We start from the raw sequence: 22,500 nt of genomic DNA, 5'->3' as shown, positions 1-22,500 counted from the left end.
TTCATTTTCTCAAAGGCAGAGCAGGATACCCAGGGCTCGGTTTACACCTATCACCATTTCTAGCCACTGGGGGGCCATAGGCAGGCTGGGGGGACTCATATTAATGTTAAAAAACCTCATAAAGGGACATTTTCATGCCATGGGACCTTTAATATAACCCTCAAGTGAAGAGATGTTGGTGTTTGATTCCTCCTGGCTGTGAAAAGATCTGTTCATAACACAGCTCCACTGTCTGTGTGTTTACGTGCAAAACCATTACGTTCGGGTTAAAGGAGAATTCCAGCCAATTTTTACGTTAATCTTGATCGCTATAGATATGCGTGTACTTTCGTTTGAATATCGACACTGCCAAGCCTCCTACTCGCAAACAACAGATCGATCACACACTAAATGGATGAGCTACAAATACACACGGAACTGCTGCGTGATATTTTGGCTGAACACACTTATCACGGACGGCAGCTAGCATCTAGCAGCTAACAGGGCGAGCTAGCTACCAGAAGAATCGAGACAGGGTAGGTGAACGCGTCTTGTTCTCACGTAAGGGCCCTGTTCATATTGCACAGACATTTTAATAACATTTTGTGTCTGTTAAGAGGCACAAAGGCTCTCTAAAACTTGCCCCGACCACTGCCGTTGTAGCTCCGTGGACGCTTGTACACGTAGCTGCAGCTACTCCGTGTTCCCTGCACCAATTCCCCCAGTTTCTCATACGTCATGTAAACACCTCCATATAATATATAATAGTCTGAGTTCTATTACATTACATGTCATTTAGCTGACTGTAGACCCGCTGTAAGGGGGCAGCGAGCAGGTTGGGGTATAGGTTCTGACCATGTCCCGGATGTAAGCTGGTGCTGATCCGTTGGTGGCCCTGTATGCAAGTACTAGTGTCTTGAATAATAACCCGTTAGCAGAGGTAGAGAACTCCTTCAGTAACCGGAGTATCTCTGCATGTGTACATCTTAAACGGGCTGTGATTGGTTTAAGCGTCTGCACATGCAACTGTCCTCTGGGGTTGGGTACCGAAACCCAGTTCCTCTACGCAACCGGTAGGGATCGGACCGAATTAGAAAACACATTGTGGTTCCTGATTTCGGTTCAACTTAAAGGTGCACGTGTATGTAGGATTATATAGATCCAGGACTTAGGCAAAGAATTTGAAGATCGACAACTTCTCAGTCCCTCCCCCCTTTCTGCTAAAGCCCAAAACGGTCTCCTAAGCCCCTCCCCCCACAAGGGAGAATGAATGCGTGTGCATGAGCAGTGATTGACACGCAGTTAGACACCCCCCCCGGCCCTGAGTGGTGCATCTGAACAGTTAGACATTCCCCCCGGCCTGCTCCATCTAGCCTAGCTTAGCACAGATCCTGGAGGTAACTGGCTCCATCTAGCCTAGCTTAGCACAGATCCTGGAGGTAACTGGCTCCATCTAGCTTAGCACAGATCCTGGAGGTAACTGGCTCCATCTAGCCTAGCTTAGCACAGATCCTGGAGGTAACTTGCTCCATCTAGCCTAGCTTAGCACAGATCCTGGAGGTAACCTGCTCCATCTAGCCTAGCTTAGCACAGATCCTGGAGGTAACCTGCTCCATCTAGCCTAGCTTAGCACAGATCCTGGAGGTAACTGGCTCCAGCTAGCCTACTGCTCCCAATAAGTGACAAAATAACGCCAACATGTTCCTGTTTACATGTTGTGATTTGTAGAGTCACAGCGTGAACAAATAACAAGGTCACATGACACACAGCCATCTTCTAACCGTATACAAACTGGGAACTATATTCTCAGAAGGCGAAGCACTGCTGATCTGCTACATGGGCGGAGTGATCTGCTCGCAGCACCTGAAGCCCCGAGCAGATCAGCAGTGCGTGAGTTATGGTTCTGCGTGTATTTTAACTGGTTACTGCTGTGCATGTAAACACACTGACGGAGTATGTTTATGTAAATATAAAATCATTTTATAAAGAGATCAGGATCAACAGCAACAACTCTTCACATATAAACATGAATAATGTATAAAGACAGACTTGGAAAAACCCTGAAACGGTCCTTTTGAGTGTGCACGTTTCATTGATTATTTTTTTTAAGCTGTTTGTTGTTTTTCTAAGTAAGGGCCGTTTGTTTTCTGTCCGTCTCGCCACTGAAAATGTTTCATACAAATAGAAACTTAAAGGAGAATCCCGGTCTATTCCAACACGTAGCTCTGTTGTGTGTAAATGTGGAGAGCTGTCAGTAGAGGGAACAACTAAACCAATCAGTGCTGCCTACACCGTGTTATCCTCCTGCTAGCGTTAGCACCCAACAGGCTTAAACAGGGCAGGTTTTAAACCTGTTTTAAGCCTCTAAACATGCTTGAGATGTCATTATCAGAGCCCCCCCATGTGCAGTGATTCCTTCTCAGGGAACACAGTGACTCTGGCTGCTGTAGATGTGACAGAAAGACATAAATGTTGTTAATCCAGCCAGCACATAGCTCTGTTTATTTCCTGTCAAGTCCACACTAGTCGATTGTTGAACTCATACAATCCAATATTCCAGCCAGATTCCCTGTGTTCCCTCAGAAGGAATCACTGCACATGGGGAGCACTTGTAATGACATTTAGAGTATGTCTAGCTTTTTTTAACACAGCGTAATAATATGTGATTAATAAATGTATTTCACGTCGTGTCAACCTCACCGTTCTAGTCGGGGCGCGATATTACGAATCCCACTATGAACAACATACATTATCATTCATTTGATTGTTAAACCTCTGAGGAAGGGTAAACTTTAACACAGATGTTTATTCTTATTGTATAATGTCGACTGACATAGTCATGGACATTTGCGGAAAAGTCATGAAAAAGTCCTAAAAAAGTCATTGGAAGTCATAGAAAAAGTCAAGAAAAAGTCCTGAATAAGTCATAGAAAAAGTCAAGAAAAAGTCATTGAAAAAGTCCTGGAAAAGTCCTGACAAGGTCCTGAAAAAGTCATAGAAAAAGTCCTGAAAAAGTCATAGAAAAAGTCAAGAAAAAGTCATTGAAAAAGTCCTGAATAAGTCATAGAAAAAGTCATAGAAAAAGTCCTGAAAAAGTAAAAAGTCCTGAAAAAAGTCAGGAAAAGTCATGGAAAAGTCATAGAAAAAGTCATTGGAAAAGTCCTGAAAAAGTTATGGAAAAAGTCCTGAAAAAGTCATTGAAAAAGTCAAAAGTCATGAAAAAGTCATGAAAAAGTCATGAAAAAGTCAAGAAAAAGTCATGAAAAAGTCAAAAAAAAGTCATGAAAAAGTCAAAAAAAGTCATGAAAAAGTCAAAAAAAGTCATGAAAAAGTCAAAAAAAGTCATGAAAAAGTCAAAAAAAGTCAAAAAAAGTCCTGGAAAAGTCCTGGTTAAAATGTGTATGAACCCTGCTCACAGCTACTGACTGTCCATCCTGCCCCCCCAGCTAACGCTAGCAGGAGGATAACACGGTGTAGGCAGCACCGGTTGGTTTAGTTTTTCTCTACTGACAGCTCTCCACATTTCCATCGACTGGAATTGTCCTTTAATGAACTTGTTAATAACAAACGTGTGTTTCCTGTTCTCTTCGGTCTGTTCTGTCTTCCTCTGATGAGATAATAACATTCGTGTATTTTAGCACAAAGACTGAAGCGTGATTTCGGGTTCTGTGTTAAATGTAGGCCGTATGTACTGTAGGTACGTGGAGACACCGACGCTCCTGACCGACGTCACCTCTCCAAACACGTACAACTACACGTCGCGCCGATGCACGTTGCTCGGCCGTGGCTTGATAGCGTTGCATTCTCCCCCCAAGACTCATTTCCTGGTTCTCCTTCTCCATCAACAACAACACACGCGCGCATGCACGCATGCATGATGCAGACACACACACAGATATACACACACACACACGATGCAGACACGCACGTGCACGCATGCACGATGCAGACACACACACAGATATACACACACACACACGATGCAGACACGCACGCATGCATGATGCAGACACACACACAGATATACACACACACGCACGATGCAGACACGCACGTGCACGCATGCACGATGCAGACACACACACAGATATACACACACACACACACACGATGCGCACACACAGGCGCGTGCGCACATGCATGATGCAGACACACACACAGATATACACACACACGCACGATGCAGACACGCACGTGCACGCATGCATGATGCAGACACACACACACACAGGCGTGTGCACGCATGCATGATGCAGACACACACACAGATATACACACACGCACGATGCAGACACGCACGTGCACGCATGCATGATGCAGACACACACGCACACACAGGCGCATGCACACATGCATGATGCAGACACACACACAGATATACACATGCACGCACGATGCAGACACACACGCGCGTGCACGCATGCATGATGCAGACACACACAGATATACACACGCACGCACGATGCAGACAGACGCGCGTGCACGCATGCATGATGCAGACACACACAGATATATATACATATATATATATATATATATACACACACGATGCACACACATGCACGCACGATGCAGACACACACATACACACACGATGCAGACACACACACGCGCGCACGCACATGCAGACACACACGCACGATGCACACACACACGCGCGCACATGCAGACACACACACGCACGCACACACGCGCGCACATGTAGACACACACGCACGATGCACACACACACGCGCGCACATGCAGACACACACACACACACGCGCACATGCAGACACACACACACACAGGCACACACATGCAGACGTAACGAGAGAGTGGAACTTCTTCCCTTATTGCTCCCGTCGTCGTTCTGTGATCACCAAAGTCCACAAATCAGTAGATTGACTAACGTGACCATATCACGAATGAGACCGGGCTGCAGAACCATATCTCACGCTTCAGCCAAGCTTTGTCACATAATGCAAAGCATTGTGGGAAAGGAAGTCCAGAGCTATGAGGAGTTGTAGTCTTTTTCTCTCAGTGTGAAACCAAAGCTTCTCTCTGATATTTATATCTTGGCCCTGCACTGTACAGTTCTACACCATCTTTTTATAGGATGTATTTTTTAAATAAAGTTGTTTTTATATAAATAAACACTCGTAACGTTTGGTTATTTATAACTGCAACTAAAGGACTTTATTTATTTTTTTAATTAATCTTTTTTTGTTCATTATGCTTTGAAAGAACGTGCAGCCGGTACTTCTACTCTGCATGTTTTTTAATTCAAAATGCATCAGATTATCTCCTAAAAAGACTCATATTACACATGTTTCTGTCTATTTTATACAAGGGGGGGGGTTTTCTACCTTTAGTGAGACTTGTATATGCTTTATTCTGTCATTTTGCCTTTTATTTTGTTATAATTTAAATATTTAAATACTTATTTTTTTTTTATAATAAAAAGTGAGAAAATAAAACAATATATAAGTAAAATAATTTTAAATAAAGTACACAAAAGGAATTAAGGTAAATGAAATAAAAGAGAAATATATTAGTTATTAATAAAATAGAAATGTAAGTAAAACATTACTTCAAAAAGGATTTAAAAAAAGGTTTTTTTTAAATAAAATAATGGGAAATTTAAATAAAAATATAGTTTACAGTAAATAAATAAATAAAAATAAAGGTAAATGGAATAAAGGAAATACATTGGTGATTATTGAGAAAAAAATCCCAAAATAATTTAAAATAAAAATAAAAAAAGAATGAAAAAAATAAAATGTACAGTAAAAAATAAAATAACAGTATATGATTAAAAAGAAGATTTAAATAATTTTTGCTGGTGTTTTTCCTGCGTTTTCCGGTTCTATTTAAAAAAAAAAAAAAAATGTAAATGTTAAAATGAGAATAAAACAATAAAATAGGCGATATGATAGAACCAATTATATAAAAGTCACACTAAAGGAAGAAAAAAAATAGGAAGATATACAGAAAGGTATATGGATATGTACAGCATGTCTTTTCCTCCATAACGGTTCTGTGACAGTTGCTCTGGCGCCGTGAACGGCGTCAGAGTGAGACCTCCTCCCAACGGTTCTGTGACAGTTGCTCTGGTACCGTGAACGGCGTCAGAGTGAGACCTCCTCCCATCGGTTCTGTGACAGTTGCTCTGGTGCCTCGAAACGGCGTCAGAGTGAGACCTCCTCCCATCGGTTCTGTGACAGTTGCTCTGGTACCGTGAACGGCGTCAGAGTGAGACCTCCTCCCAACGGTTCTGTGACAGTTGCTCTGGTACCGTGAACGGCGTCAGAGTGAGACCTCCCAACGGTTCTGTGACAGTTGCTCTGGTACCGTGAACAGCGTCAGAGTGAGACCTCCTCCCAACGGTTCTGTGACAGTTGCTCTGGCGCCTCGAAACGGCGTCAGAGTGAGACCTCCTCCCAACGGATCTGTGACAGTTGCTCTGGCGCCGTGAACGGCGTCAGAGTGAGACCTCCTCCCAACGGTTCTGTGACAGTTGCTCTGGCGCCGTGAACGGCGTCAGAGTGAGACCTCCTCCCAACGGTTCTGTGACAGTTGCTCTGGTACCGTGAACAGCGTCAGAGTGAGCCCTCCTCCCAACGGTTCCGTGACAGTTGCTCTGGTACCGTGAACAGCGTCAGAGTGAGACCTCCTCCCAACGGTTCTGTGACAGTTGCTCTGGTACCGTGAACAGCGTCAGAGTGAGCCCTCCTGCCAACGGTTTCAGCTCTCTGTGTGAACGGAAGACATTTTGAGCTGCTGCGGTCTCTCCGGTTCGTTATTCGTGTGTCAGCCTAAAGTCAGGGCTGACGTGCTGGAGATTCTCCAGACTTGAGAGCCATAAGTTAGTGAAAAAAATCCGAGATTCAACAAAACAGTTGTAGTTTAAACAGCGTATGTGTATATCACAGCTATCTTAGCTTAGCGCCTGAAACTACAAAAGCTAGCAGAGTCCTAGATGCTAGTTAGTTAGCATCACCTAGCTGGCCTGCCCTCCTCCTCCACCTCCTCCACCTCGACAGCTGGTCCCTTCACGCAGACACAATGGCTTTAAAACGAATTACCAAGGTAACGGACTTCCCTTTCTCACCCCACATTTAATTAACATCAGAGTCTTTCGTTTGTAGCTTTAGTAACATGTTTCTGATGCCGTTAGCTCGTTTGCTAGCAGCGTTAGCTTGTCGGCCAGCTGCTGCCGATGACGACACAACATTCGACGTAACGTTAAACCGTCAGGTTTTAGCTGGAGTTTGGTGTGAGACAACATTTGACGTAATAACGTCAAACAGCCAGATTTTAGCTGGAGTTTGGTGTGAGACAACATTTGACGTAACGTAAAACAGCCAGATTTTAGCTGGAGTTTGGTGTGAGACATTTGACATAACGTAAAACAGCCAGATTTTAGCTGGAGTTTGGTGTGAGACAACATTTGACGTAACAACGTAAAACAGCCAGATTTTAGCTGGAGTTTGGTGTGAGACAACATTTGACGTAATAACGTCAAACAGCCAGATTTTAGCTGGAGTTTGGTGTGAGACATTTGACGTAACAACGTAAAACAGCCAGATTTTAGCTGGAGTTTGGTTTGAGATAACATTTGACGTAACAACGTCAAACAGCCAGATTTTAGCTGGAGTTTGGTGTGAGACAACATTTGACGTAACAACGTAAAACAGCCAGATTTTAGCTGGAGTTTGGTGTGAGACAACATTTGACGTAACAACGTAAAACAGCCCGATTTTAGCTGGAGTTTGGTTTGAGACAACATTTGATCGTAACAACGTCAAACAGCCAGATTTTAGCTGGAGTTTGGTTTGAGACAACATTTGACGTAACAACGTAAAACAGCCAGATTTTAGCTGGAGTTTGGTTTGAGACAACATTTGACGTAACAACGTCAAACAGCCAGATTTTAGCTGGAGTTTGGTGTGAGACAACATTTGACGTAACAACGTCAAACAGCCAGATTTTAGCTGGAGTTTGGTGTGAGACATTTGACGTAACAACGTCAAACAGCCAGATTTTAGCTGGAGTTTGGTGTGAGACAACATTTGACGTAACAACGTTAAAGGGGCGCTATGCAGTTTTGGCCATTTCTTCGCTGTTTTCTTGCTTTTTGCTGGCAGGTTTCTCTATAGAGCTCTCCCTACAGCTTCAGGACAGATATTTGACAGCTGCTATGTTTACTCGTGTCTGAGTCCTCGCTCGGTCAGTCTGCGTTTCCTCTTCCTCTGTTCCTCCGACAATGCTTTCCTAGCTTTCTGCTTCTTTTTGGCCGGCTCAGCCATGACGATAGTGTGAAAAACTCCATCTCTACCTTGCTAGACGGTTCCTGAATGGGTGTATGTGTGCAGAGACCTGATGTCACCATAGACTGTATATATAATGGGCCACCAGGTCCCGTGTCTCTGGACGGAGACCAGTGGAGGACATTAGAAGCTCTTTCCCGGTGATGGCTGAGCGTTACTGAGCAGCCTCCAACTGAGCTTGAAGACGTAGATGTGACGTGAGCAACCTGTCTGAAAGTTGGAAGTCTTCTGGTAGCTGTGCCAAGAGAAATCTCAATCATTCCCAATCTAGCAGAGACGGAGAGCGTAGGTATATGTAAGGAGATAACATAGACACAGGCTCATTATTGATCACTAAAATGATAGTTAACATTAGTCATTACACTTAAACAGCTGATGGAAGTCCAAACTGCCTGAGAGCTTCTCCTGTACTATACGGTAACTCCTCTACTATGAGACAGGAAGTCTCGTGGTTATGACCCAATCGTTAGCCTATTGTTATAAAAACGTCTGCTACGGAGCCATAACGTGAGCTACAAGGTAATGGAGCCTTTTATACATTGTCGTGTTTCTTTAGAAATAAACAACGGACAAATAGAGTCTTTAAACGCGTCAGATGTGAAGGTATTCTCTGTCAAAGTGACGTCAGAATGAATGGCAGTCAATGGGATGCTAACGGGATGCTAATGGCTTGGTAGCATCAGACTGGCGCCATAGAAGCTACGGGTTGTGAGGAGAAGCTGACCCTCTTGGTCAGCGCACGTAACAAACCCTATGGAGCGTACCATGTGACGTGTGTGCATATTTCGACAGAGTGACGGTGTAAGTGAAGAAATGGAGACAACAAAACAGAACGAATCAGAGAAGAGAGAAAAGTTGTGTCCCGTTACATATGTTTAAAAATATCGAGATTAATAGCGACATCGCAGTATCACATTTTGTCAATATCGTGCAACCCTAGTTTACAATCAATCAAAGGTGGAAGTAGTACTTGGCACGCTCCAGCTGATAATAATACCTCAAGCTCTCATACAGCAGTACAGTTACAGGAATGTATGTAGTAATAACCGACATATTCATGGTTTCAGGTACATTTTATGAATCAAAAAAGGTCTAAACTCAGATGGATTCTGATTGGCTGTCAGTGTTTTCTATCGTTGATCACATGGCTCTGAATGGCTCTGTCCCTAACGACATCGTTGTCTGCTGTAGTCGCTGTGTTTGTGGTCTGGAGTCTGGTAGTGTGTGTATTTGGCCACTTGGTAGTGTGTGTATTTGGCCACTTGGTAGTGTGTGTATTTGGCCACTTGGTAGTGTGTGTATTTGGCCACTTGTGTATTTGGCCACTTTGTAGTGTGTGTATTTGGCCACTTGTGTATTTGGCCACTTGGTAGTGTGTGTATTTGGCCACTTGGTATTTGGCCACTTGGTAGTGTGTGTGTTTGGCCACTTGGTGGTGTGTATTTAGCCCACTTGGTGGTGTGTGTATTTAGCCACTTGGTAGTGTGTGTAGCCACTTGGTGGTGTGTGTATTTGGCCCACTTGGTATTTGGCGCACTGGTGGTGTGTGTATTTGGCCACTTGGTGGTGTGTGTATTTGGCCCACTTGGTAGTGTGTGTATTTGGCCACTTGGTAGTGTGTGTATTTGGCCACTTGGTAGTGTGTGTATTTGGCCACTTGGTAGTGTGTGTATTTGGCCACTTGGTAGTGTGTGTATTTGGCCACTTGGTAGTGTGTGTATTTGGCCACTTGGTAGTGTGTGTATTTGGCCACTTGGTATTTCGCCACTTGGTATTTGGCCACTTGGTAGTGTGTGTATTTGGCCACTTGGTAGTGTGTGTATTTGGCCACTTGGTGGTGTGTGTATTTGGCCACTTGGTAGTGTGTGTATTTGGCCACTTGGTAGTGTGTGTATTTGGCCACTTGGTATTTGGCCACTTGGTATTTGGCCACTTGGTGGTGTGTGTATTTGGCCACTTGGTATTTGGCCACTTGGTAGTGTGTGTATTTGGCCACTTGGTAGTGTGTGTATTTGGCCACTTGGTGGTGTGTGTATTTGGCCACTTGGTATTTGGCCACTTGGTAGTGTGTGTATTTGGCCACTTGGTATTTGGCCACTTGGTGGTGTGTGTATTTGGCCACTTGGTGGTGTGTGTATTTGGCCACTTGGTGGTGTGTGTATTTGGCCACTTGGTAGTGTGTGTATTTGGCCACTTGGTGGTGTGTGTATTTGGCCACTTGGTAGTGTGTGTATTTGGCCACTTGGTAGTGTGTGTATTTGGCCACTTGGTATTTGGCCACTTGGTGGTGTGTGTATTTGGCCACTTGGTATTTGGCCACTTGGTAGTGTGTGTATTTGGCCACTTGGTATTTGGCCACTTGGTGGTGTGTGTATTTGGCCACTTGGTAGTGTGTGTATTTGGCCACTTGGTAGTGTGTGTATTTGGCCGTCCTTCCTCAAGAAAATATTACGTTTCTTAATTTAAAACCCCTTATACATTCTGTGTCTCTCTTAGTGTTTCCTTTGGGGTTGTTTTGGCTCTCTGTGGTTTAGGAATCCACTAGTTTATATCCACGATGTTACACTACGCTCTGTTGCCGCCGCATATTTTTCTGGATGTGCGTCCGGATGTGCGTCCCCTTCCTCTGTCTCTGTGTTGGCGTTCTAACCTCCGGCTGATTTGTGAGGACTATGGTTAACTGCTCCTCAGATCTCTGCAGGGTAAATCCAGACAGCTAGCTAGACTATCTGTCCAATCTGAGCTTTCTGTTGCACGACTAAAACTACTGTTGAACGTCCACATGTTCCACCAAAACAAGCTCCTTCCTGAGACTATTTAGCAGAGCAGGGTTTCCTCCCATCCAGGAATGCTGTGAGGACTAGACAGACCCTCCTCCACAACGCCACACTTGCAAACAAACTGTCAGCACGTTCAAAGCTTGGCGAAAACAATCAAACATTTTTATATACACTACCCGTCAAAAGTTTGGGGTCATTTAGAAATGTCCATTCCCCTCCATTATAGACAGAATACCAGCTGAGATCCGTTGCATTGTTGTTTTAACCAGGGCAGCAGTTTTCAGATTACATTATGTGTTTACGTAATACCAAAATGGTTCTCCAATGTTTTCTCAGTTAGCCTTTTAAAATGATATCAGATTAGTAAACAGGATGGGCCTTTGGACCATTGGATGAATGGTTGCACGCATACAAACCTTGAAAACAACCATCCATGCTGTTCTGAGTGAGATACGGTTTCTGAATGTGTCCTGTCTTCAGTCTCTGGGTCAGCTGGTCAACATCTGCACGGCTTTCTACGTCACTAGCTGAGACGAGGGGGCTAGGGGGCTAACCGTTAGCGTGCTAGCTCGTTCTCAATGGCAAAACACTGTTACAACACACACTAGTTCACCCTAATCTACAAAAGAACTACTTCCATGTCCCTGTTCTGCAGGTATTCAACACAAAGGTGGAAGTGTTCCCTCGTTTAGAAGAAGTCTCCCAGCTAATCCTGCCTTGTACTACTGAAGTTGGAGAAACAGCTAGCTAGCTCATGTAGTCCTTACCTAGCTACGGAGCATGTAGTCCTTACCTAGCTACTGAGCGCGTAGTCCTTACCTAGCTACGGAGCACGTAGTCCTTACCTAGCTACTGAGCGTGTAGTCCTTACCTAGCTACTGAGCGTGTAGTCCTTACCTAGCTACTGAGCATGTAGTCCTTACCTAGCTACTGAGCGTGTAGTCCTTACCTAGCTACTGAGCGTGTAGTCCTTACCTAGCTACTGAGCGTGTAGTCCTTACCCTAGCTACTGAGCGTGTAGTCCTTACCTAGCTACTGAGCACGTAGTCCTTACCCTAGCTACTGAGCACGTAGTCCTTACCTAGCTACTGAGCGTGTAGTCCTTGCCTAGCTACTGAGCGTGTAGTCCTTACCTAGCTACTGAGCGTGTAGTCCTTACCTAGCTACTGAGCGTGTAGTCCTTACCTAGCTACTGAGCACGTGGTCCTTACCTAGCTACTGAGCACGTGGTCCTTACCTAGCTACTGAGCACGTAGTCCTTACCTAGCTACTGAGCGTGTGGTCCTTACTTAGCTACTGAGCGTGTGGTCCTTACCTAGCTACTGAGCATGTAGTCCTTACCTAGCTACTGAGCATGTAGTCCTTACCTAGCTACTGAGCATGTGCGACTGCCAACAAAGATGTTCCAGCAGTGAGAGGTCTCACTCTGTAGCTAAAACAGAGACCTGAACACAGGGTGAAAAGAGGAGCTGCAGCAATGAGCAGTACAACAACAATATGGTGTTATTTTGAAAATTAAACCATGTAAACCTATTCTGATACAACCTCAAAATACAATTATGAACCTGAAAATGAGCAGAATATGGGAGCTTTAAAGATCAGCCACTTCTTTCTACAACAGTCGAGAACCCTTTTGACATTATTACAACACATAATGTAATCTGAAAACTGCTGCCCTGGTTAAAACAACAATACAACGGATCTCAGCTGGTATTCTGTCTATAATGGAGGGGAATGGACATTACTAAATGACCCCAAACTCTTGACCACTTGTGTGTGTGTATATATATATATATATATATATATATATATATATAAAAATCCTTAATGTTGAACCCTGGGCTTGAACCATTTAGTGCAACATGACTTTAGTTTGTTAGTAAATGGTTTCTGTCATTTTCTCGCCTCCCAAACTCAGACGGATCTGAAAGATGAGCCGTGTGCCAAGCCTGTATGTCACATACCAACACACACACACACACACACACACACACACACACACACACGGACCTGCAGGCTGGAAATACAAACCCGTCGTCCTATAAGCAGCCATGTGTTGAAGAACCCCTCCTCTCTCCGCTGATATATCCTGATCTGGCCTCCCGACTCCTCTGGGTAAAAATAGAGCTGCTGCTGCTTACACATCAATAACCAACCGTGTGTCTCCGTTTGTTTCTCACGGAGACACACGGGAGAAAAACAACATCTGCTTCATGTCTCCGCTGCAGTTGGTTGCCACTTTTTCTGACTTTTTTGAAACTTTTTCAGACTCTTTTTTTGACACTTTCTGGCGTTTTTTTGACGTTTTTTTCGGACACCTTTTTTTGAATTTTTTAGGACGTTTTTGACACTTTTTCTGACATTTTTGACGTTTTTTTCTGACACCTTTTTTCTGTCTTTTTCAGATTTTTTTTCTGACTTTTTTGACACTTTTTCTGGCGTTTTTCTGACTTTTTTTCGGACACCTTTTTTTAGGACTTCTAGGACGTTTTTGACACTTTTTTCGGACACTTTTCTGGCGTTTTTTCGACCCTTTTTCAGACTTTTTTGACACTGACTTTTATGACGTTTTTTTCTGACTTTTTTTGACACTTTCTTAATTTTGTTTTTCTGACACCTTTGGACATTTTTTCAGAATTTTTGGGCATTTTTCACACTTTTTCTGACACCTTTTTTTTAAATTATTAACTTTTAAATCAAACGGAGTTGTTCTGAAGGAGACCACACACATACACAGACACATACAGACGCGTGCACGCGCACACAGAAAAACACACACAGAGACACATGCAAAGACACATACAGACACACGCGCACACAGAACAACACACACACACTCTTCACTTGCTTTCCTTCCTGCGAGGAGGGAAGGAAACGTGGAACTGTGTTTAAGAGAGATGAGCCTTGCAGTGCTTCTCATGTCGCTTCAATTGCCTCCTCGACTCCTCCACTTGCCTCCCTTTCCTCGCATCTTAGATCCTATTCAGAATATGTCTTTTCCTTTTTTTAATTTCCCTTTTCTGCGTCTTTACGTCACCTTGTATCTTCTTGTCTCTGTGTTTCCAGGAGCTAACCGATCTGTCCAGAGATCCTCCCGCTCAGTGCTCCGCTGGACCCGTCGGGGAAGACAGTAAGATCATTTTTAACATTTCCTTTTCCTCACACACACAGTATAATACACATAACGGTGAACGCCTGACGCATTTTAGTCAGGCGTTCGTTTACTGTGAGTTATTGTGCTTTTTATGACTATGGATTTGTTTAAACTATGTATGTATTTGCTCTGTGAACAGACTGATCTCATGCAGTGACGTATGTATGACACGCCAACTCGTATGCCATTATTGGCGTGTTATCAAGACTCCTACTCCCTTTTTAGCGTGTGTATCAACGCTGTTTGGCCTCCATTGACTTACATTACCAGTTTAGGTGCTTTTTTTTCAATGTTTCAGGCACTTTGTTTTAACGTTTTGGATGCTTTACTCAATGTTTTGCCACTTTTTCGGAAGTTTTTGGCGCTTTTTACGATGTTTTTGTCACTTTTTCAGACAATTGTGACGCTTTTTTTCCGGCCTTTTTCCAACTTTTTGGGCACTTTTCTCAACGTAGTTGTCGCTTGTCGAGGAACTTTATGAAGCTTTATGAGGCCCAAAATGTAAGGGATAAGACACTTTTTTAAAGAGTTTTTTGTGTGATTGTGGAATATGCAGACTTTGGCTGATTATTATTATGATTATGGGATCGTATAATGACGTTTTTCTGGAGTAGTATTTGTCTTTTTCTCTTAACTCTGTCAATAATCTACATGTCTGGCCCTCTGGGACACTGAGTTTGACCCCGCTGCCGTAGCGAGTAGTATGAAAGGGCGAGAATCTGCGTAGGGAGGTTGGTCGGGGGGGGGAGGACGGGTCACACACAGGACGTTCACCCAGGAGACCGGGGACCGGGTCCCACGTGTGGGGTTTCCTAAACCCAACCCCGTTCTTCTTTTCCTAATCCCAACCGTTTGTCCATTTCGTGTTTTCCTAAAACCCGCGTGGGACGTAGTCTCGCGATAACACGCCACGTGGCTTTAGAAAGTGGCGTGTATGTTAACGCTGGGACGTCCGCTGTATACGGCGTAGACATACACGCAAACGGCTCAAAATGCGTCCAGATAACGCGCCATTTGGCTTGAGAAAGTTGGCGTGTGAGTTTACGCGAAGTCATGATGCCACGGTGCTGTGAAGCACTTTGTGACTCCGTTACTTACAGTAAATAATCTTTATTAACCCTCTTTTTTCTCTTTGTCCAGTGTTTCATTGGCAAGCTACTATAATGGGTCCTGTAAGTATCAAACTGCTCTGACTTTAGAGTTTTTGTAGAGTTAATGTAAATGAAAGATTGATTTCATAATGATATAACGATATACATCTCGGTTTCATTTTATTCTGGAGTTCCCGGGGATATAATGTTTTGATTAGGCTCTGCACAGAACTGTCATAATAAATATCAGCACTGTACATCAGAAGCAGCCTATTTATTGTTTATTAAAAGGATCCCCATTAGTCCATGCTGTAGCAGTCAGCTGCTCTTTCTAGGGTCCAAACTAGACACAACACATATTACATATTACATCATAGACATCCCATTACACACAGACCTACACACACACACAGACACCCACAAACACACACACACACACACCTACCTGCAGACACACAGACCTACACACACACACAGACACCCACAAACACACACAGAGACACCCGCAAACACAGACACATACACACACACACACACCTACCTGCAGACACACAGACCTACACACACACGCAGACACCCACAAACACACACAGAGACACCCGCAAACACAGACACCCACACATAGACACACACATAGAGACACACAGACCCACACACAGAGACACAGACACCCGCAAACACACACACACACACACCCGCAAACACACACACACACACATAAGACACACACAGAGACACAGACACCCGCACACACACAGACACATACACACACACACACACACACACACACAAACACTCAGACACCCGCAAACACACACACACAAACACCCGCAAACACACACACAGACACCCGCAAACACACACACACACACAGAGACACAGACACAGACACACACACACACACACACAGGTGTAAGAATCAGGCAAGACTTGAACAGTTACTTTCCTGTATTCAAACTTTGATCATGCCAGATAGATGCATGTACTCTTTGAAAGAAGATCTTTAATCAACTGGATATTCAGGTAACTGATTCCAGTTTGTTAGGGTTGGATGCATGACCCAAACACAGAAGCAAGAAATAAATAAATAAATGAAACCTACAGCGTCAATGTGCTTCCACCTCGTACTTTCACTTCCACACTAAAAAGAAATAGACTTGCACCACTTGAAGTATTTTTCTGTATTGTCACACATCCTGTATTCAGTTTATGTACTTTCTGCATAGAGCTGCAACTACTTATTTTCATTATGGATTCATTCAGTTCAGTTTATTTAAGACGCATTGCAAATTAACACACACAGAGACACACCCGCAAACACACATATGTTTGTTTCACTATCTTTGTGGGGACCCGTCATTGACATAATGCATTCCCTAGCCCCTTACCCTAACCTTAACCATCACCACTAAATGCCTAACCTTAACCCTTACCCTCACCCTAACCAGAACCTCATTCTAACCCTAATCCTAAAACCAGGTCTTAACCCTCAAACAGACCTTTAACCTTGGGGGGTCCAGCATTTTGGGCCCCACAAGTATACTGGACTCCCGGTTTTTGGACCCCATGAATATAGTCAAACAAGCACACACACACACACACAGACACACACAGTTTATTTAAGATGGACACATTACAAATTAATAAAATGCATGATTATACATGAGTTAGAGATGGCAGAATTGACTAAAAAGACTGTAGCCCTTATCTAAAACAATCATTAATACCCAGTAATATGTGAAGTATTGGGAGTGATGGTGTGTAATCTGTGTTTTCTGTGTTTTCCCGCTGCAGCCTGACAGTCCCTATCAAGGTGGCGTATTTTTCCTGACTATTCATTTCCCTACAGATTATCCCTTCAAACCACCCAAGGTCAGTGAGTCATGTCTTCAGTTTATCACGTAAAAAGATGTGATAGACATGTTTTATTATTGTTGCTGTAACAGGCAGGCTGAGCTCTGCTAGACAACACGGCCGAAGCCTTTCAAGGGCCTTTACACACCGGGGGGGGCAAATAAACAACCAGAGAATGTAAAATAATATCTATTAAGCCTACTAAGTCAATGTTATCGCCCACGACAGGAGGAATACGTACGGTATACGTCTTATTTAATATCTGCAGATCAATACAGTGTAGAGACTTACTTTGTTTTTGTTTAAAAGCAGAGAAAGGTGTGTGTGTGTGTGTGTGTCTGTCTGTCTGTTTGTTTCTCTGTTTGTGTGTGTGTGTGTGTGTGTGTGTGTCTCTCTCTCTCTGTTTGTGTGTGTGTCTCTGTGTGTGTGTGTGTCTCTCTCTCTCTGTTTGTGTGTGTGTTTGTCTCTCTGTGTGTGTGTCTCTGTGTGTGTGTCTCTCTGTGTGTGTGTGTCTCTCTGTTTGTGTGTGTGTTTGTCTCTCTCTGTCTGTCTGTGTGTGTGTGTGTGTGTGTCTCTCTCTCTCTCTGTGTGTGTGTGTGTGTGTCTCTCTGTGTGTGTGTGTGTGTGTCTCTCTCCCCCTCTGTGTGTGTGTGTGTCTCTCTCCCCCTCTGTGTGTGTGTGTGTGTGTGTGTGTGTGTGTGTGTGTCTCTCTCTGTGTGTGTGTGTGTGTGTGTCTCTGTCTGTCTGTGTGTGTGTGTGGGACACTTGGGAGAACAATTTTCAAAAGCCCAAATGTTTAGTCAGTATTGTTCTCTGTGTGATTTGAATACATTTTGTGAGATTTCATTTCCGTTTAGTCTTTTCTTTTGTCTCTATAGTCCTATAACAATGTATACATTCATGTGACATCCCTGCACCATGCATATCCTGATAGCCCAGGTTCCCCTGAAAGAAATGATGTCTTTAACCTGACTGTTCATCACAGGGTTGAGGTTATACAAGCAGTATTACACAGAGAGACCAGGGGAACAAGCTTACTTGATAGCGTTGCATTTCCCCATTTCTCCGTCAACAACATGACATCAAGGAGAGGGTTAACGTCTCTGCTCCAGATCTCACCAGAACAGAGGAGACACTTTGGTTCTCTCACTAGGACTCTAGAGTCACTACTCACTCTGAAGATAATCACACACACACAGAGAGAGACACACACACACACACACACACACACACACACACACACACACACACACACACAGAGACAGACACACAAACAGAGAGAGACACACACACACAGACAGACACACACACAGACAGACACACAAACAGAGAGAGAGAGAGACACACACACAGACACACACACACACACAGAGAGACAGAGACACAGAGACACACACACACAGACAGACACACACACAGAGACAGACACACACACACACACACAGAGAGACAGAGACACAGAGACACACACACACACAGACAGAGAGAGAGACACACACACACACACACACACACACACAGAGAGAGAGATACACACACACACACACACACACAGAGACACAGACACACACACACAAACAGACAGAGAGAGACACACACACACACACACAGAGACAGACACACAAACAGAGAGAGAGACACACACACACACACAGAGACAGACGCACAAACAGAGAGAGAGACACACACACACACACATAAAATGTTACAGAGATGAAACCACAGATGTCAGAACCACTTAACGTGTTATAGAAGCTGCTGTGATCTGTGAGGATGATTCTCCTCTTTCCTTCTTTCCTTCAGGTCGCCTTCACAACAAGAATTTATCACCCAAATATTAACAGTAACGGCAGCATCTGTTTGGATATTTTGAGATCACAGTGGTCTCCTGCATTAACTATCTCTAAAGGTAAGACCATGTGTACGGCCTTCTGACTCTGATGTGATGCAGAATAGAACAACTGGATGGATCATTTAGAGTCTAGACAGGTTTAGATCCGGCCCCTCGCAGGTTTTAGATCTGGCCCCTCGCAGGTTTTAGATCTGGCCCCTCGCAGGTTTTAGATCTGGCCCCTCGCAGGTTTAGATCTGGCCCCTCGCAGGTTTTAGATCTGGCCCCGAGCGCGTCGGCTGCGTGGCGCGAGCGCGTCGGCTGCGTGTCGCCTGCGTGAGCGTGGCGTGAGCATGACGCCTGCGTGGCGTGAGCGTGTCGGCGGCGTGGCGTGAGCATGACGGCGGCGTGGCGTGAGCATGTCGGCTGCGTGGCGTGTGGCTGCGTGGCGTGAGCGTGTCGGCTGCGTGAGCGTGTGCGTGAGCGTCGCTGCGTGGCGTGAGCATGATCGGCTGCGTGAGCTGTCGGCTGCGTGGCGTGTCGCCTGCGTGGCGTGGCGTGAGCATGACGGCGGCGTGGCGTGAGCTGTCGGCGTGGCGTGAGCGTGTCGCGTTTTTATTTCGGCTCCCATGTTAACAGGTTAGAGCGTGCACACTGCCTGCGTGACACGTACATCTCAGAAAACACGTGCATGCTAGAAATAGGACCGACGCCTATTTGTCACGCCACACAAAAGCGTGTTGGAAGCATCTCCAGACAACATAGAACACGAAAAGATGTTTATATGTCACTTAGACACAAATACATTTAATAAATGACATGTTGATGTTTGAAAGTCTCGAGTATGGATGTCAATCCAGAAGGAAATATTCTGGAGCCTATTTTTCCGTCAATCCTGCCGACGTTGTCTTTGATGTAATCAGATCAGAATATATTTATGTTTAAGGGAAACATACATGTGTAGAGACAAGGCTAGCAGCAGCAGCAGCATTAGCAGCAGCAGCAGCATTAGCAGCATTAGCATTAGCAGCAGCAGCAGCAGCATTAGCAGCAGCAGCAGCAGCATTAGCAGCAGCAGCATTAGCATTAGCAGCAGCAGCATTAGCAGCAGCAGCATTAGCAGCAGCAGCATTAGCATTAGCAGCAGCAGCATTAGCAGCAGCAGCAGCAGCAGCAGCAGCATTAGCAGCAGCAGCATTAGCAGCAGCAGCATTAGCATTAGCAGCAGCATCAGCAGCAGCAGCAGCATTAGCAGCAGCAGCAGCAGCAGCAGCATTAGCAGCAGCAGCAGCAGACACCTTTCTGGTGTAAAGACAGAAAACGCCACGCAGCTGACACGCAACAGAAACGTGAATGAAGGTAAATACAAGCTGGACAATTGTCCTATTACCTTACAGTGTAGCTTGTTTCTCTCTTAATACTGGACCAATGTCAAAGATGGTTGTTCCCATCACTCACTCAGACACAGAAACATAGAGTCCAGGTTGAATAAAACAGTAGTTACCCGTTAAACCTGTTGCACACTGTTCTGAGGAAACGTGTCGTTCAACCAGGAAACCGTAGCGCGCCCCTGGTCTGAATAAGGCTTTTTCTTCCGGTTACTAAAGGATTTCTTGAGCTCTGGGTCCAGGTAATGTTCTGTAGGAATATTAATGTCAGATTATAGCCACCAGATGGAGCTTTTAAGGTGGTAAATCCCCATAAGTTAATAACAGAAATGACACAGATGTGACTGATGTAATTGTTGAAATGATCCAGTATTACAGGCGGCTTTTGGGTGGATGGAGATGTTCTGCGACAGCCAATAATATTCTTTTTTTTTTATTTTGGACCAAGAGTAAACTTGGAAAGGATTTGAAGATGTGGTATGATATATTATTGAACTAATGTGATATAACCTGTTTGTTTTTCTTCCTCTCTGCAGTCCTTTTGTCCATTTGTTCTCTGTTATGTGACCCGAACCCTGACGACCCGCTAGTGCCAGAGATCGCCCGCATCTACAAAACAGACCCTGTTAAGTGAGTTCACATCTGTCAAATGAAAACTAACGTAGAGGCTCCATCTCCACCGCTACGTTCTGGCTTTTTAAGCCCAAAGTGATCTCGGTGCACCAAGAAGTTTTATCTCCAGTAGAAGAATTAATCTGTTTAAACTAACACACCCAAATCTCATATTTCAATATCATCATTCTGGTACACTGGACATAAACGCCAGAGCAGGGGGAATGAGAGGGGGAGACGCCAGAGCAGGAGGGAATGAGAGGGGGAGACGCCAGAGCAGGGGGAATGAGAGGGGGAGACGCCAGAGCAGGGGGAATGAGAGGGGGAGACGCCAGAGCAGGAGGGAATGAGAGGGGAGACACCAGAGCAGGGGGAATGAGAGGGGGAGACACCAGAGCAGGGGGAATGAGAGGGGGGGAACACCAGAGCAGGGGGGAATGAGAGGGGGAGACGCCAGAGCAGGGGGGAATGAGAGGTGGGGGAGACGCCAGAGCAGAGGGAATGAGAGGGGGGACACCAGAGCAGAGGGAATGAGAGGGGAGACGCCAGAGCAGGGGGAATGAGAGGGGGAACGTATCAGTGGAGATGTAGCCTGAAGCTCCTTTCACACACTGACTGCAGCCCTGGTCGTATCTGTTCCATTTACCTCGAGAACTCAGAAGCCGGATGACGTCACACCAGAGTCAGAGTTTTAGGGGCACTCCGCCTGCGTAGTCGCATGGATGGGGGGGGTCCACTGTGCTCCCCATGTGACCTTACAGGCAGACAACAGGGGGGAGGGGGAGAGAGAGAGAGGGGGAGGGGGAGAGAGACGAAGACACACACACACACACACACACACACACTGGGGGAGAGACACACACACACACACACACTGGGAGAGAGAGACACACACACTGGGAGAGAGAGAGAGACACACACACACACACACACACACACACACACACACTAGGAGAGAGACACACACTGAGAGAGAGAGAGACACACACACTGGGAGAGAGAGACACACACACACACACACACTGGGAGAGAGAGACACACACACTGGGAGAGAGAGACACACACACACTGGGAGAGACAGACACACTCACACTGGGAGAGACAGACACACACACACACACACACACACACACACACTGGGAGAGACAGACACACTCACACTGGGAGAGACAGACACACACACACACACACACACACACACACACTGGGAGAGACACACACACACAGAGAGACAGACACACACACACACACACACACACACACACACACTGGGAGAGACAGACACACACACACTGGGAGAGACAGACACACTCACACTGGGAGAGAGAGACACACACACTGGGAGAGAGAGACACACTCACACTGGGAGAGACAGACACACTCACACTGGGAGAGACAGACACACACACAGGGAGAGAGAGACACACACTGGGAGAGACAGACACACACACTGGGAGAGACAGACACACACACTGGGAGAGACAGACACACACACTGGG

The 22,500-nt window shown here is 45.1% G+C and overlaps 1 protein-coding gene and 1 long non-coding RNA gene across 2 annotated transcripts in view; both read left to right on the top strand.

Moving 5' to 3' along the window:
• LOC144524031 (uncharacterized) overlaps positions 1 to 3,081 on the top strand; it is a 3,250-nt gene extending 169 nt beyond the window's left edge. Inside the window, exons 1-2 of the long non-coding RNA XR_013502573.1 lie at positions 1 to 2,914; positions 2,960 to 3,081. The exon at positions 1 to 2,914 is cut by the window's left edge and continues 169 nt beyond it. This is a non-coding gene — a long non-coding RNA (uncharacterized LOC144524031). The remainder of the gene's footprint in view (positions 2,915 to 2,959) is intronic.
• A 3,243-nt stretch (positions 3,082 to 6,324) lies between these two features.
• LOC144524027 (ubiquitin-conjugating enzyme E2-17 kDa-like) overlaps positions 6,325 to 22,500 on the top strand; it is a 20,236-nt gene continuing 4,060 nt past the window's right edge. Inside the window, exons 1-6 of the mRNA XM_078259986.1 lie at positions 6,325 to 7,050; positions 14,138 to 14,201; positions 15,366 to 15,397; positions 17,111 to 17,188; positions 18,974 to 19,079; positions 20,926 to 21,019. Of these exons, the coding sequence (XP_078116112.1) occupies positions 7,027 to 7,050; positions 14,138 to 14,201; positions 15,366 to 15,397; positions 17,111 to 17,188; positions 18,974 to 19,079; positions 20,926 to 21,019 (398 nt within the window). The 5' untranslated portion in view covers positions 6,325 to 7,026. The remainder of the gene's footprint in view (positions 7,051 to 14,137; positions 14,202 to 15,365; positions 15,398 to 17,110; positions 17,189 to 18,973; positions 19,080 to 20,925; positions 21,020 to 22,500) is intronic.

The sequence above is a fragment of the Sander vitreus genome, chromosome 10 (assembly GCF_031162955.1).
Source record: "Sander vitreus isolate 19-12246 chromosome 10, sanVit1, whole genome shotgun sequence".
NCBI lineage: Eukaryota > Metazoa > Chordata > Actinopteri > Perciformes > Percidae > Sander > Sander vitreus.
The sequence above is the reverse complement of the archived record's forward strand: the minus strand, read 5'-3'. Positions and strand labels throughout refer to the sequence as shown.